General features: G+C 31.2%; 1 protein-coding gene across 1 annotated transcript; it reads left to right on the plus strand.

Moving 5' to 3' along the window:
* The first annotated feature begins 10,574 nt into the window (after positions 1 to 10,574).
* On the plus strand, positions 10,575 to 15,020 carry LOC132633084 (shikimate O-hydroxycinnamoyltransferase). Its single transcript, XM_060349298.1, has 3 exons — positions 10,575 to 10,722; positions 10,911 to 11,349; positions 13,942 to 15,020. The coding sequence occupies exons 2-3, from the start codon at positions 10,942 to 10,944 to the stop codon at positions 14,839 to 14,841; spliced, it is 1,308 nt and encodes a 435-aa protein (XP_060205281.1). The 5' UTR covers positions 10,575 to 10,722; positions 10,911 to 10,941; the 3' UTR covers positions 14,842 to 15,020.
* The last annotated feature ends 584 nt before the right edge of the window (positions 15,021 to 15,604 follow it).

Raw genomic sequence — 15,604 nt, forward strand, 5'->3', positions numbered from 1 at the left:
AAGTCCACCAATTTTTTACTCATACTCACAACCCCAATATCCTGGGTTCATAACATGATAAGACTAAATGAAAATGTACCATGAAATGCTATATTCGTTTGGTGCTTAGGTCAAGTGTATATATAGTGGTGCTCAAGCTCTTTAATAAGCTTATGGAGCCTTTTAAGTTTCCAAGACTCATAACTGGACCAAGTAATATTGTAACTGAAAGAATATATTCAGCCTATTGAGGTTTGTCAAGGAAGGCAACGGACAAGGCATAGAGGCTGCATTAACAACCCCACGATTACATGCATGAATCCCACAAATACAAGTATTAACCCCACTTTATTAGAGGGACTTAATAGCCTATTAATTGAATAAGATTGATTGAATTATATTGATAAAAATAATAGGGTAAAAAGCTAAAAAAAGGAGAAAAAAGATAAGTAGGAATGCTAGTCATAGAGAGGTGCCACATCACCTTGTCTATGCTTAGTTTTATATTATATATAGATTATTATCATCAAAGTATAAACTTTTGAGATGGCAATAAGCATTTGCTAAATTAAATAACACAATTCATCATTTTAGTGAGTTTAGTTATCTTATGTACCTATTTTCTTTTATCGAGTATCACTACAGTAAAAATCACTATTAGAAAAAGATATTTTTTCCACGGACATTCAGGGGGAAATTTATGATATAAAACATGATTTTTTCACCTAATTCCCACCGAACAATCTCACCTGAAAAATGCATGGTGGGAAACTGGTTCCCATTAAAACGCTGAGAAACTTCATAAATTTTCTGTGTGAAAGCTCTACTATTTACATTTTTCTCACCGACATTCAGTGGGGAAAATATTTTTTTTTTAGTAGTGTATGTGAATTTCTAATTCCTGATTCTAGAGTAAAACTCTGAGTGTTTTCTGATAGTAAACAATGTAACAATGATAATATAGTCACATGAATTGATACTATATTTAGTTAATCATATTTAGTTAACGCGAAAACAAAAGATAGGATGAGAGTTGTCATAAGGGCCATTTTTCTTTAGAAAGCTAAAGAAGACGAAAGTAGAAGATAAATAGTTTATTCACTTCAAAAGTAACAAAAATCCGCGGAAGAATCTCATTTAGCTTTATTGTACTTGTGCCAAAACAACATAGATTATGAGTATCATACCCCGAGGATATAAATAAGTAATCTCGTTTATCTTTCTACTTCAGTTTTTTTTTTGAAATTAGAGAATAAGAAGGTTATAAAAATTAGGACAATACAATCTACTTTTTGTTAGTTTTTACGTTTGAATATTACAAAAAGAATCACTTCATAAATATAATGAGGTCATTTACCAGCGTGGACAAATTCACTAGTATGAAATGAGAGCATCAATACGAACCCGCGACTTAAGTAGGACAAAAAAAAAGTTGAACCAAACTAGTACAAAAAAAAAATCACATTAACAGGTTCGTGCGTGAAAGGACCAAATTGCAAAAAGGTACTTTGGGCCTTTCACGCACGAAATTCGTGCGTGAATGCAATGATGCCTTTATCCTTTCCTTTTTCCTTCTGTGTAGTACACTTCTACATATAATAATAAGTGATCCATAGGTTATGCATACATCCATTCTTCTTCATTATGCCATTTTTATTACACCTTTTTTATTTAGACACTTAAGTTTTAATTTAACAAGTATCTTTTTATTTTTTGGGGATTGAATAAGCATCTTAACTATAGTTAAAAGGCTAAATTATTGAGAAGTACTTTTAACTTTTGTTATTAAAAAAAGAAGAAGCTATCTCTCCACAATGTTTGGTATTATATCATTAATTACATTTTCTAATTGGCTAGATTATTGAGAAGTACTTTTAACTTTTATTATGAAAAAAAAAAAAAACTCGGGCGGGGGTTAGGATGGGTTGAAAGAAATTAATTTTTTTTTGTATTTAATTGTGTATATGATTGTGGTACGGGTCTCAACATTCTAAATTCAAATCTACTTTCACCCACCCAAAATATATGATTTATATGATTGGAATTTTAATTAGCAATAAATATTTTAGAGTAACCATATTTTATGTCATGTTTTTTTCAAAATCCTTTAAAAATCATAAATTACGTATTAAATGAGTTAGAGCCCGTTTGGATTGGCTTATAAGTTGGATATGTGGCAACCTTGTATATATGTGTTTTGTTATGTAATCTATATATAATATAAAGCTAGGCATAGACAATCTTATGTGGCATCTCTCTATGACCATGATTTAGATTTATCTTTTTTCTCCTTTTTTTGAATTTTTTCATGCATAATCAATTAATTAAATGGCTTAAAAAAGCCTCACTAATTAAACGTGGAACTAACGCCCACGTCTCAATAATAAAGTCGCAAAATAAATGTTGCATTATGCATCCACTGTTTCATAATACTAGGAAACACATGCTTTTTGTTTTCCTTTTTTTTTCCCCCTCAATAAATCAAAGAGGGTCCATAATTAATATTCATTAGATTTAGATAGTATATATAAATTTCTGAAGGATGCGTTCATTGGCTTCTTTCAAACGAGAAATCCCACATAAATCCATGGATCCAGGTATCAAAATTTTCTCCTCACTAATATCTTCATCTTTGTAATTAATGAATTTGTTAGTTATGATTTATTTTCTTTGTCCTTTTTCAATTTTAATCTGTCCTTCTATTGTGTAAGTCAGTTTCCTATAACAATCTATGCAAGCAAGAAAAATAACTTTGCCGCTCTTTCCAATCTCTTTGCGGATTCTCAAGAAAATAAAGATCATTGTTAAATTTGGTGTCTCAAAAAAAAAATGGGCTGACAGTGTTAAATCAATGATCTCTACAGTGTTATTTCCCTCTCAATTGTATAGATAGTATTGATTCTACGATGGAGGATAGAAAGGCAGAGATGTATGCGGAGAATACATTCTATATTGATGGTGCTTTTCAACAGGACAATATTTCTTTTAGGACGATATATTTGACTAATTCTAATTCAACTTCAAGGGAAATTGAATGTGAAAGGGCAGTCATTCTGATTTGTACGTTTGTAACTTTTTTTAAAAAAATAATATATTAATTGATTCTTTTGGCTCAAGGAATTCAGTAATCATGAGCATATATATGGATATATCTTGTGTTTAAGTAAAACTTGAATTGTTGACATACTGCATTTCTTGTAGCCTTATGAACGCTATGCCTCATGTAATTATTGTATGCTTTCAACGAGCTAAGAATTTTTTTATTGTAAAAGGTGTGGCTCATAGCTTTGTGGGAAAATGTAGAGACTAGAAAGTTTTGTACTTACTTTTTTTTTTTTTTTGTGTGCAAAGTTGGAGAATTTGGAGCGGTATACTCCTTTCTTATTTGGCAATCGATTAGATTATTACGATTAAGGAATCGGGTGGGTGCGGGATATATAAATTCCATCTCTTTCGTTGAAGGGTCTTCTGCGGTACATTCCAAAAATACAAATTAGCCCTGTGAACGAATATCGGGTACCGAATGATTTTACTAAAGAAAAAAAAATACAAATGCAGATTATTATAGTGATCACTTAATCTACATCTTTTTATATTAATGTAATTCTGAACTTACATTATATAAAAAATATGATGATAAATTCTATTATTTCTTATTTCCTTGAACATTATTTTCATTCGTTATATTATTTTCTGAACTTTCAATTTTAAAATTGTTTCTTATTTTCCCGAACATAATTTTCATTATGTTGTTATATCAATTTATGGACTTTCAATTTTTCCTTATTGTATATGGGATTTCTATGAAGGTATAATTTTTTTGTCTTTTTATTTAACAATGAAAAGTGATTTTTCTTTTTTTATTTAGATCTTCCTCGAATTGCTACTTTTTATTTTAAAATTGTCTTTTTCTGTTGGACTAAAATTCTCTATTTCTTTTGAGACCAAATGTATCCATTATTATGAATAAAAATTACCTCTAGATATATTAACTAAATAGTGGTTATTAATTTTAATAATAAATTATTTGTGGACAAAATATAAATAGTAAGACAAGCTAGAAGACTCATGTTACATATTTTTTTTCCCCTATAATATGAAGCTTAGCTTCTCTTTCCTATGATAAGATTGTTCCTCTAGAACTACGAGACACTTTTATTTGCTTTTATATGTATTTTATCTTATATATTTGATCATTTGATCATTTGATTTATATATTTTGCTTATGTATATTTTATATTTTATATCTGTATTGTAAATTTTGTTATAAACTTTTAGCTTTTCGATATCAACTAAATATATAAAGACCGCGCGAAGCGCGGGCTATTTCACTAGTTAATGATATAATAATACCAAACATTGTGGAGAGATAGCTTCTTCTTTTTTTAATAACAAAAGTTAAAAGTACTTCTCAATAATTTAGCCTTTTAACTATAGTTAAGATGCTTATTCAATCCCCAAAAAATAAAAAGATACTTGTTAAATTAAAACTTAAGTGTCTAAATAAAAAAGGTGTAATAAAAATGGCATAATGAAGAAGAATGGATGTATGCATAACCTATGAATCACTTATTATTATACTAGATGGCTTATACCCGTGCTGCGCACGGGCCCAACACTTCGGATTATAGTGTATCTATATATATATATATATATATATGTAGTTATGTTTAGATAGTGATAATATAATATATATATACACACACACTATGTTCAAAATACGATTAATATAACATTGTAGTTTGTGCTCCGTATCTAAAACTTTATTATATTCGTGTTTGTTACGAAAATTTATTAATATTTTTTAAAAGAGAAGACTTGTTTAAAAGAAAACTATTTTCCTCTCTTTGAGATAAAATAATAGCAATATTTAAGCATTAGTTGATACTTTCAATTTTAATTCGATTAATTTAAAGGTGTAAAGTACTTATTATTTTTTATCAACTTTTAATTTGGATAATTCTAATTCTAATTATTATATTAATTTTAAAAGTTTAAAACGAAACAAAGTAGAAATTGATTTTCTATTTAAACGAAGAAATGCTATTTTTTAATTTTTGGTAAATATTCTCGGTTTAGCTCATTTTACTTGTCACGTTGTCTTTTGCATGGGTTTTTAAGAAAATGTGAATTAGAATTATTCATTTGATATATGAAAAAGTAATTAAATTCTATCTTATTTTAATATATAAGTATTTTAAGTATGTTGCTGTACAATAATTTCATTTGCTCCCACTAATGGGCATGCGACAATAAATCTATCATTATTGATTTAATTGTTTGATTTTCTAAGCACTTTTGTATTTTAAATATGTTGCTGCACAATAATTTCATTTGCTCCCTCTAATGGGTTGATACGCATGTGGCGATGAATTCATCATTATTGATTTAATTGTTTGATTTTTTAAGTACTTTTTTTTAACATTGTTTGTTTTTATTAATATGGGATTCACTTTTTTTTTAATATTGCTTGATTTTGTTAATATGGGATCCACTTTTTTTTTCCCATGAGTTTGGATGCGGTGGATTCCACTTTTTTTTCTTCTTTTTCTTTTTTTTTAATTATTGGTTGGTGTTTAATATGGGGCCCCAATTTTTTCTTTTAATATTAGTTGTTGTTTAATATATATGGGGCATTTTTTTATTATTAATTGTTTTTTAATATATATATGGTTAATACATATGGGGCCCACAATTTTTTATTTTTGAAACGGACGGTACACGATTTTTTAAGGAAACGTCAATTAGAATTATATTTCACTAATTTACCTTATTAATTATTTGATCTCCATTTAATATTATTTTTTCTTTTATGACATTAATCTCTTTTCACATTTATTAGAGTAAGGAAAAAATAAAAAAGTAATTAAATTCTATCTTATTTTAATATATAAGTATTTTAAGTATGTTGCTGTATAATAATTTCATTTGCTCCCACTAATGGGTTTTTAAGTATGTTGTTGTACAATAATTTCATTTGCTCCCACTAATGGGTTGATACGCATGCGGCAATAAGTCCATCATTATTGATTTAATTGTTTGATTTTCTAAGCACTTTTGTATTTTAAGTATGTTGCTGTACAATAATTTCATTTGCTCGCTCTAATGGGTTGATACGCATGTGACAATGAATTCATCATTATTGATTTAATTGTTTGATTTTTTAAGCACTTTTTTTTAACATTGTTTGTTTTTTAATATGAGATTCACTTTTTTTTTTTTTTTAATATTGCTTGGTTTTGTTAATATGGGATCCAATTTTTTTTCTTCTCCTTTTTTTTTAATTACTGGTTGGTGTTTAATATGGGGCCCATTTTTTTTTTTAATATTAGTTGTTGTTTAATATATATGGGGCATTTTTTTTTTAATTATTAGTTGTTGTGTATGTTGCTGTAAAATAATTTCATTTGCTCCCACTAATGGGTTGATACGCATGCGGCAATAAGTCCATCATTACTGATTTAATTGTTTGATTTTCTAAGCACTTTTGTATTTTAAGTATGTTGTTGTACAATAATTTCATTTGCTCGCTCTAATGGGTTGATACGCATGTGACAATGAATTCATCATTATTGATTTAATTGTTTGATTTTCTAAGCATTTTTTTTTTAACATTGTTTGTTTTTTTAATATGGGATTCATTTTTTTTTTTAATATTGCTTGATTTTGTTAATATGGGATTCATTTTTTATTTTTATTTTTTATTACTGGTTGGTGTTTAATATGGGGCCCAATTTATTTATTTTAATATTAGTTGTTGTTTAATATATATGCGGCATTTTTTTTTAATTATTAGTTGTTGTTTAATAATATATATGGGACCCACAACTTTTTTGGGGCCCATAATTTTTTATTTTTGAAACGGACGACGAAAAGTGATCTCACCCGTGCTTCTATATAGTGTAAATGTAGAAGTGTACTACACAGAAGGAAAAAGGAAAGGATAAAGGCATCATTACATTCACGCACGAATTTCGTGCGTGAATCCTATTAATGTGATTTTTTTTTTGTACTAATTTGGTTCAACTTTTTTTTTATCCTACTTAAGTCGCGGGTTCGCATCAATACTGATACATGATAATCTTTGCACTAGGATTTAGATAATTTTTTATTCATAATATCTAACAAGTAGTCTATGTTTTATAATTTCTGTCTTACTGAAGTTTTGTTTTATAATTCATATATATACAATTTTTCTGGGCTTCAATATACAATTTCTAGTATACCGTGTCAACAAATCAAACAATAAAGTTAGTCAGACTTAGAATTTAAATTTTATGTTTGAGAAAGCTCTTGAGTTACAATGTTCAAAGTATAAGTCAAAATTACTGTGATCAGTTGAACTCAGGGTAGTGCTAGGGGGCTCATCAAGGAGCTTCATATGAACGACTCTTTTCATCAGAAAATTATACTATATACATAAGGTCAACACACTATATACAAAAAATAGATGTTGAACTTTTTCGTGCTTAGTAAAATTTTTGATTCCGTCACTAGCTAACCCGTAAGTAATAGGACGGATCCGACCCATCCTATTTCGTGTAGCAAAGGGAGGCGTTGACTAAGTACTTAAATGTATCTAACCACTGGGTTAGGATGATCCACTAGAAGCGATGGTTGTTCATATGCGACAATAGATTTAGAATTTGTCATCGCTCAATTGGTTAAGGAAGAAAGGCATGTCAATGAATACATGAATTCTTTTTATCTCTTATTGTCGCACAACGCGTCATCATCCTTTGATTTGCTATACTGAGGAAAGTGAAGAACTTTGGTAGAAAGTATGTACCACTATATATCCACAATCCATTATGTCAACATCTGTGAAGTTATGTTGCTGATCTTGATTAAATACATGGCTCATCCAAATCTTTAATTTTAAGTGCGTCAAGAGTGGTAGGTTGCCTAAAGGAGCTTTATGCTGAGTTTCAACATGAAAGCAGAGAACAAGTAAATAGTTGCATATTTTATTTTAATAATAATGCAAGGTGGAAAGAATTGTCAGGGAAAAAAAATGCACCGAGCTGGTAATTTTTCATATTTCACCGAGAGTCAATGAACCAGTGATATAAAATATGATAGAATTAATGAAAAATATTCTTCCTTAATTAAAGAGTTTATGTTCGAGTTTAAAAATAGAAAAATTTATAATAAAAAAAGCAGAGCACTTCCCCTTGAATTAATTTTATTCAAAGTGAATCTGAATTAGTTCATTGAGTAGATTTCGTACTATTAAACAAAGAAAAATACAAAATAAGGTTACCGTATGTAAGCTGTTCATTCACAGGATTTTTGACCACGATGCAAAAGATATTATTCAACGTGGATTACGTTGGGTACAAAAGCAATTAAATCATTTCTCCCACTCTCTGGAGATTAGCGATTTTGTTTTAAAAGTAAAAAACGGCGTTGAATTAGCATGCTATTAAACTTTAGCATACTATTAAACTTTCATGTCCTTCTGTTTGTTTTTCTTCCCAAAATATTGCGTGTTTGAAAAGTACATCATGGAGATTAGATGGATTGACTCATCCTTGCATAAAGCATTAAAATAAGCATGTGAAAAAGAAAGCAGAAAAATGACTAATGAGTACTTGGTGAAAAAAAATTCTGCTCTCATTATTTACATTAAATCAAATTAGTTTAATTATTGAAGAAAATAATCACAAAAATGAGTGAATACAATAATTATGACTTAGATTTTTTTAAACTAAATACTTTTTAAATTATTTAGTAGTTACTATAAATTTCAACAAAGACAAAAAAAAAATGCTAAATAGGTTATTACTTTTTATGTATTTTAGTTTTGATAGACGAGGAACACAATTTCTCTATTGATAGAAGATAACAGATTAGTGGAGTGCGATATGATTTTGTTCGACTCTATGCTTCTCTTTAATTTTCTTTGTCTATTTGTCTGAACATTTGATTTAAGAACAAATTAACCCCTAAGCAGGGGCGGACCCAACGTGTTGGGTGGGGGACACGTGTCCCCCTAACTTCGAAAAAAATCATATATATATATATATATATATATATATATATATATATATATATACACATTGAAAAATTATGATATATTTTAAAAGGATCCCTCAAACATAATTGCAAAAGTAGTTTAGCCCCCTAGTGCTCACTGGTCACCATCCGAGATCAAATCTCGGCTCCAACATAATTTTTTCGCCTATATACTTGTATTTTCGCCACTGCTACGCTATTAGTGACCGGTCCGACACGGTATTATCTCCAGTCGTCATTAAAAATTTTGTTGCCGTGTATGTTAACATAATGATGCGCCTGCCGTCTTAAAATCCTGAGTTCGCCTCTGCCCCTAAGCATATGCATGTTAGCTTCAAAATATTCCTGATATCAAATAAATCCATACACCAACACCACTATTATAAATGAAAAACTAACCTCTTTAATGATATGTACAAATATCAAATGTAAGCAAAATACTATTGTATATACTTAATGATAAACTTGTTGGTTATAATCTAAGAGAAGCGTTGAGTGATTAAGATTTAAGAGTTAACCAACCCCCGTGGAGGCCCACATCGACTTGTTCCCATACCCATATTATACAATTAATGTTGCAAGAAATTTGCAAGAAACAGAAAATATCTTTGGTTTTCTTATAAAGAATTTTTCCACCCCTGCCCCACTTCTCGCTTTGCTCTTATCTGTTTGGACAAACAAATAAAACATTAAAGTTTGGTAAAATGTTGAATTAGAGACACTTCTGGAATTATAAGTTTTAGGTCACCATCTCACCAACTCTCTCCACTATCGCCCCGCCACTTTTGCTTCGATTATTTATTTTCCGGTTGGTACTTGAGATTCCTATAATTTCATGGTTTGAATTTAATTAATTTTTCATTAACACAAATAATCGGATTCCGTACTCCGTTTACTAATATATAAGACATATATGATATATCATCATAATTCATTGCTTAGATTATTATTTAATCCGGTCTTAACTATCCACCATTTTGATAAACTTAATTTGTTTCAACAAAACGAGAAGTATTATTTACTTTTAGAAGAAATCTGCATGCCTTACCGTTTCAATTACCGAAGTGTTTCTTAACTGAAAACATCTTCTTAACAAGGATTGTGGCTTCATTATCAATCAAAAGTTTTAGGTTTCAATCTTCTATATGGGATCACCTTTGTTAGCGAGCACTTTACTCCAACATAGGACATACTAACATGAATTCAAATTTAGCGATCCTCAATACGAAAGCCAAACATCGTGTGAAGACCCAAAAAAATCAACATACCTTGTTTCAATTACTGAATCCTTACTTAAGTGAAAACATTTAAGTAATAAAAAAAAAGATAAAATTTAGAAATTATTGAGATTATAAAATATTTTTTTTAGAAAGGCGTTCCATAATTTTGAAAAACATGTCATATTAACCGTATGGAACATTTCGTACTTTTTACTCTAATATAATAATAATAATAAATCGGGCAAATGTTACTTGGAACGTGAACACTGAGCAGTAGGACTTTCGTAGAATTAGTCACGTCGGACAAGCGCGGTAGGTGAACCCTAAAATACATTATAAAATGTAAATTAACAAAAAAAAAAAAAAACACAATTACCAAAGTACCACCTTCCCCATTACTATATAATAAACTCTATTCGTCATTTCTATTGATTTATATTTCTCAACCCACTCCCAACCATATCACCACCCATAACATAAAGGCAAAAAGCTCAACTACGCTAAGGTAATTCATTTTCTATTCAATTAATCAATTTATGTTTATTTCATTTTCTGAGGCAGGGGAAACTGGAACAAATGCTAATGATAGGTATATAACACGTTAAGTAGGTGTCCGATCACATTCATAGTAGGAAACTGAAAATGAATTTGTAATTTCAATCGATTATTTAAGTTTTTGTGCTTTCATTTCAGAAACCAAAAAAACAGAGTTGATCAATCAAGGATGAAGATCGAGGTGAGAGAATCAACGATGGTGCAACCAGCAACAGAGACACCACAAATCAAACTATGGAACTCTAATGTAGATTTAGTTGTCCCAAATTTCCATACCCCAAGTGTTTATTTCTACAGGCCAACAGGATCCTCAAATTTCTTTGACGGAAAAGTGCTTAAGGAGGCGTTAAGTAAAGCTTTGGTGCCTTTTTATCCGATGGCTGGGAGGCTTTGTAGGGATGAAGATGGACGGATAGAGATTGATTGTAAGGGACAAGGTGTGCTATTAGTGGAAGCTGAGTCTGATGGTGTGGTTGATGATTTTGGTGATTTTGCACCCACGTTGGAGCTACGACGACTTATCCCAGCCGTTGATTATTCTCAGGGAATTCATTCTTATGCTTTACTAGTGTTGCAGGTACGTTTTTGGTAACCATGATTACTAAAATTGGTAATATATGTCTGTACTATAATGGATTAGGACCTGTTTGGCCATAACAATTTTTCACTTTTTTCTGGAAAACGTTTCTACTTGAAATCCATGTTTGACCATGGATTCCAAATAATTTGAAGAACACCTAAAAACATGTTTAAGCTGTAAACAAAAACAACTCCATCTTCAAAATTTCAAATAAAGTGAAAAATATTTTGTTTTTATGGCCAAACGCCTACTAAATGCTAAAACCCATAAGTTTGTAATTCATATATTTCAATTTATGTTTTTTTTTTTTTTTTTTAGTTCTAACAATTCATAGTACATATTTATCTTAAAATTCATGCCCAATTAAATAGAGATAGGTTAAGGTATAAAATTCTTTTCAGACCTCGCTTATGAAATTAGTATGTTATTATCTTTGTTAATTAAACAGAGACATCAAATAAAACGAACGGGATATTAGAAATAGGTCTATCCATTGCTTCGAATAGCGAATATGAATAAAGGCACACACATAAGTAATTTTGTCTGCGCGAAATCTTAGTAGCTCAATTGGCTGACTGCCTTAACTTTCAACTTGTTGATAAGTATTCGATTCCCCTACCTTTTAATTCCCTCCACATTTTTCCTTTCCCTACCCCCAATTTTTTTTTGCGGAAAAGGGCCAAAATTACTCCTGAACTTTGGGAAATAGTTTATCTATACCCTTCGTTATACTTTAGGACCAATTATACCCTTACCGCTATACTATGAGGTCAATTATACCCTTATGTCTAACAGCTGTCACGTGGCATCATCCCAGCCCTTCAAAATTATTTTCTCCTCAAATAATTTTTTAACCACTAAAATAACTCAATCCGGCCCATTTTTTTTCCAGCCAAGGGGTAATGGATTGGGTCCATAATATAACGATAAGGGTATAATTGTCCCCTTTTTCCTGTGTTCTAGGAAGGCCAAAAGCTAGGCAAAGGAATACTTCACGTGTTTCCTCTACTTCAATTTATGTGTTTTACTTTTAAAATGTACTTCATATCTATGTTACTTTTTATATTTAATAAATTTTCTAAAATTTTAATAAATTTTATTTTAGTTTAATAACTCTCATTTATAAGAATGACATGAATATATTTAAGATTACAAAATTCAAAGGTACTTTTTGAAATTTTATATGTACACACCTGTAACTAAAAATTTAAAAGTTTTATATTCTTAAATTTCACATTTATTTAAACTAAAATATATGAAATAAAAAAAAATGAATATATATAGTTTCAGATCAAGAAGCATATGGAATGATGATAAAGTTAATTTAATCAGACGAACATTACCCTCCTGTCGAGCCAAGATAAGTTAATTTAGTCAAAGACTCCATTGTCAAAGCATTTTCCGATCTAACTGTGCAGACATTGTTGATCACGTTAATTAAATGAGGGATACATTTTCTAAATAAGAAGAGTTGTTGAATACCAGGATTGACTTTTAGCCTCAATTCCTGGGGTAGGGTGCAGGTTTTAAATTCCACAAAAAGATCTCTCTAGCGGCCTAGGGCATGCATGAGATACCACATTAATGGTAAAAAATTATCTTCTTCTAATATTTTTCTTATTAATAAAAGGAACGATCCATTATTTTACTTAAATTAATTTAATTTTAATTTTTTCATATTATTATTAGTGACATATTTTTATGACCATAAAAGTTTCATGTCATGGTTAGCTACAAGTTCCAACAACAACAACATGTCCAGTGAAATTTCACACAACGGGATCTGAGGAGGGTAGAGTGTACACAGACCTTACAAGTTCCAATTTTTTTTTGATTTTTTTTTGGTATGCAATCAAATTATATCAGGTAAATTGAGACGGAAAGAGTATCTGGGTTCGTCCTCCCATCCCTAGCACATAAAAAGGATGATAAGAAGCAAAATGCATAGACTCAATTTTATATTGCCTTATTGTACTGGATTATGCCAAGTTGCCAGCAATTAGTTACTCCAATTAGTTAGTATTCAGATCACTTTCTTATAGTGTATGGTCCTGTAATTTAATTTTTGATAAAAACAATCAGGAGTGCCTATTTTTGGAAGTCAAGATTGGATGAATTAGGTGGCTTTGCGCTTTCATTTGTTGCTCTCTCCCCTTCCCACCTACCACATGCTGGCACCTGTCATTTTCTCTACTATAATTTCTTCAGGGTTTTGTATTTTGTAGTTCTTAATTTCTTCGTGTCCTTACCGCATTCATTACTTTAATCAATATTTACCAAACGACGGTTAATTGTGCACCAATTTTTATTCCAACCAAAACATCAAAAATAAGATAAGAGACATTTTTCATGTCCTTACCACAAAGCAGGCCCTAAGTATACAGCATGTCTTTATTATCAAACTGCTTGTAGTAGTATATTAATTTTGGATTAAAGTGAAAAATTACATCATACGTTTAGAGAAGAAAAGTTCCCACTAATTTATCTTGTTTGATTGCACTCTTATTTGCCTTCTTTCTATTTTGACCTGGGATTTTTATGTAATTTTTGTATGATCACTTGAAATTGATACATCAATCTGTTGAACAGATAACACATTTTAAATGTGGGGGAGTTTCCCTTGGTGTGGGCATGCAACATCACGCAGCAGATGGAGCTTCTGGTCTTCACTTCATCAACACATGGTCCGATATGGCTCGTGGTCTTGACCTCACCATCCCACCTTTCATTGACCGGACCCTCCTCCGTGCTCGTGATCCACCTCAGCCTCAGTTCCCCCACATCGAGTACCAGCCACCTCCCACTCTCAAAGTAACTTCACCAAACGCACCCAACTCAGAAACTGTTCCTGAAACAAACGTGTCCATCTTCAAACTAACCCGCGACCAAATCAATACCCTCAAGGCTAAGTCCAAGGAATGTGGAAATACAGTTAATTACAGCTCCTATGAGATGTTGGCAGGACACGTGTGGCGCTCCACTTGTATGGCACGAGGACTCACTCAGGATCAAGAAACCAAGTTGTACATAGCAACTGATGGGCGTGCAAGACTCCGACCTTCTCTCCCTCCAGGCTATTTTGGTAATGTGATATTTACTGCCACTCCTGTTGCAGTCGCTGGTGATCTCCAATCGAAGCCTATTTGGTATGCTGCCAGTAAAATTCATGATCAATTGGCTATAATGGACAACGATTACTTAAGATCAGCTCTTGATTATTTGGAGTTGCAGCCTGATCTAAAGGCACTCGTTCGTGGTGCACATACGTTTAAGTGCCCGAATTTAGGAATAACTAGTTGGTCTAGGCTGCCAATCCATGATGCTGATTTTGGCTGGGGTAGGCCAATATTTATGGGACCTGGTGGTATTGCTTATGAAGGCTTAAGCTTTATATTGCCAAGTCCGACCAATGATGGCAGTCAATCAGTTGCCATCTCGCTGCAAGCAGAACACATGAAACTTTTCGAGAAGTTCTTGTATGATATTTGAAAGAAGCCAACAATATTGCGCTCCTTCAATTTATAATGATCGACATGTAAAAGAGACTCCTTTTATTTTTTGCATTGGAGGTTGTTCTTTTTTTCTTTTTTGTTTCCCTGGACATCAGTTTTATTTCTGCTTCTATGCTGCATGGATTATAAATACCTTAAAGTTTTTTGACTTCCTTATATGTGAGAACATGCTTAGGACACAGCTCGAGTGGCAAAAGCTCCTTGTGGCAAACAACTTGGGTGTCTAGTTATTATGGAGAACTAGAGCATGATTAGTATTGCGTACACTGAACTTAAGCAGACTGTACAAGAAGTTATATGTTCTTCCTGTTTATTACAGCTATTAAAGATCCCTCTTTTTAATGTTACATAAATACAGGGGCCGATTTGACACTATGGACGACAACATTGATTTTTCAGTGACACTGTACACGTACTTGTTGCATAGTTCTGCCCTTGACATGAAAAAAGCCTGAAAGCACTTCCCCTGAGCTTGTCTAAGAAACTTGGTATCAAAATTTCCAACTGCTCTGTTCTGCAGAATTATAGCAGTAGATGGGAAGCGCGGATATCTTAGGTGGACTATCTTTTATATGCTAAAATTCTTAACATTTTTTTATACATTCTAGCAGTCTAATAAGATCACTGTGCTTGGTCTGTTAGAAAAGAGTTTTTGGTTCTCATTAATTCATGTTCTTTGTTTATGTGCTACATACATGAACCTGAGCTGAAATCACACAGATGCAAAGAATAAGGAGGGA

This window comes from Lycium barbarum, chromosome 3 (assembly GCF_019175385.1).
Source record: "Lycium barbarum isolate Lr01 chromosome 3, ASM1917538v2, whole genome shotgun sequence".
NCBI classification, from domain to species: Eukaryota; Viridiplantae; Streptophyta; class Magnoliopsida; order Solanales; family Solanaceae; genus Lycium; species Lycium barbarum.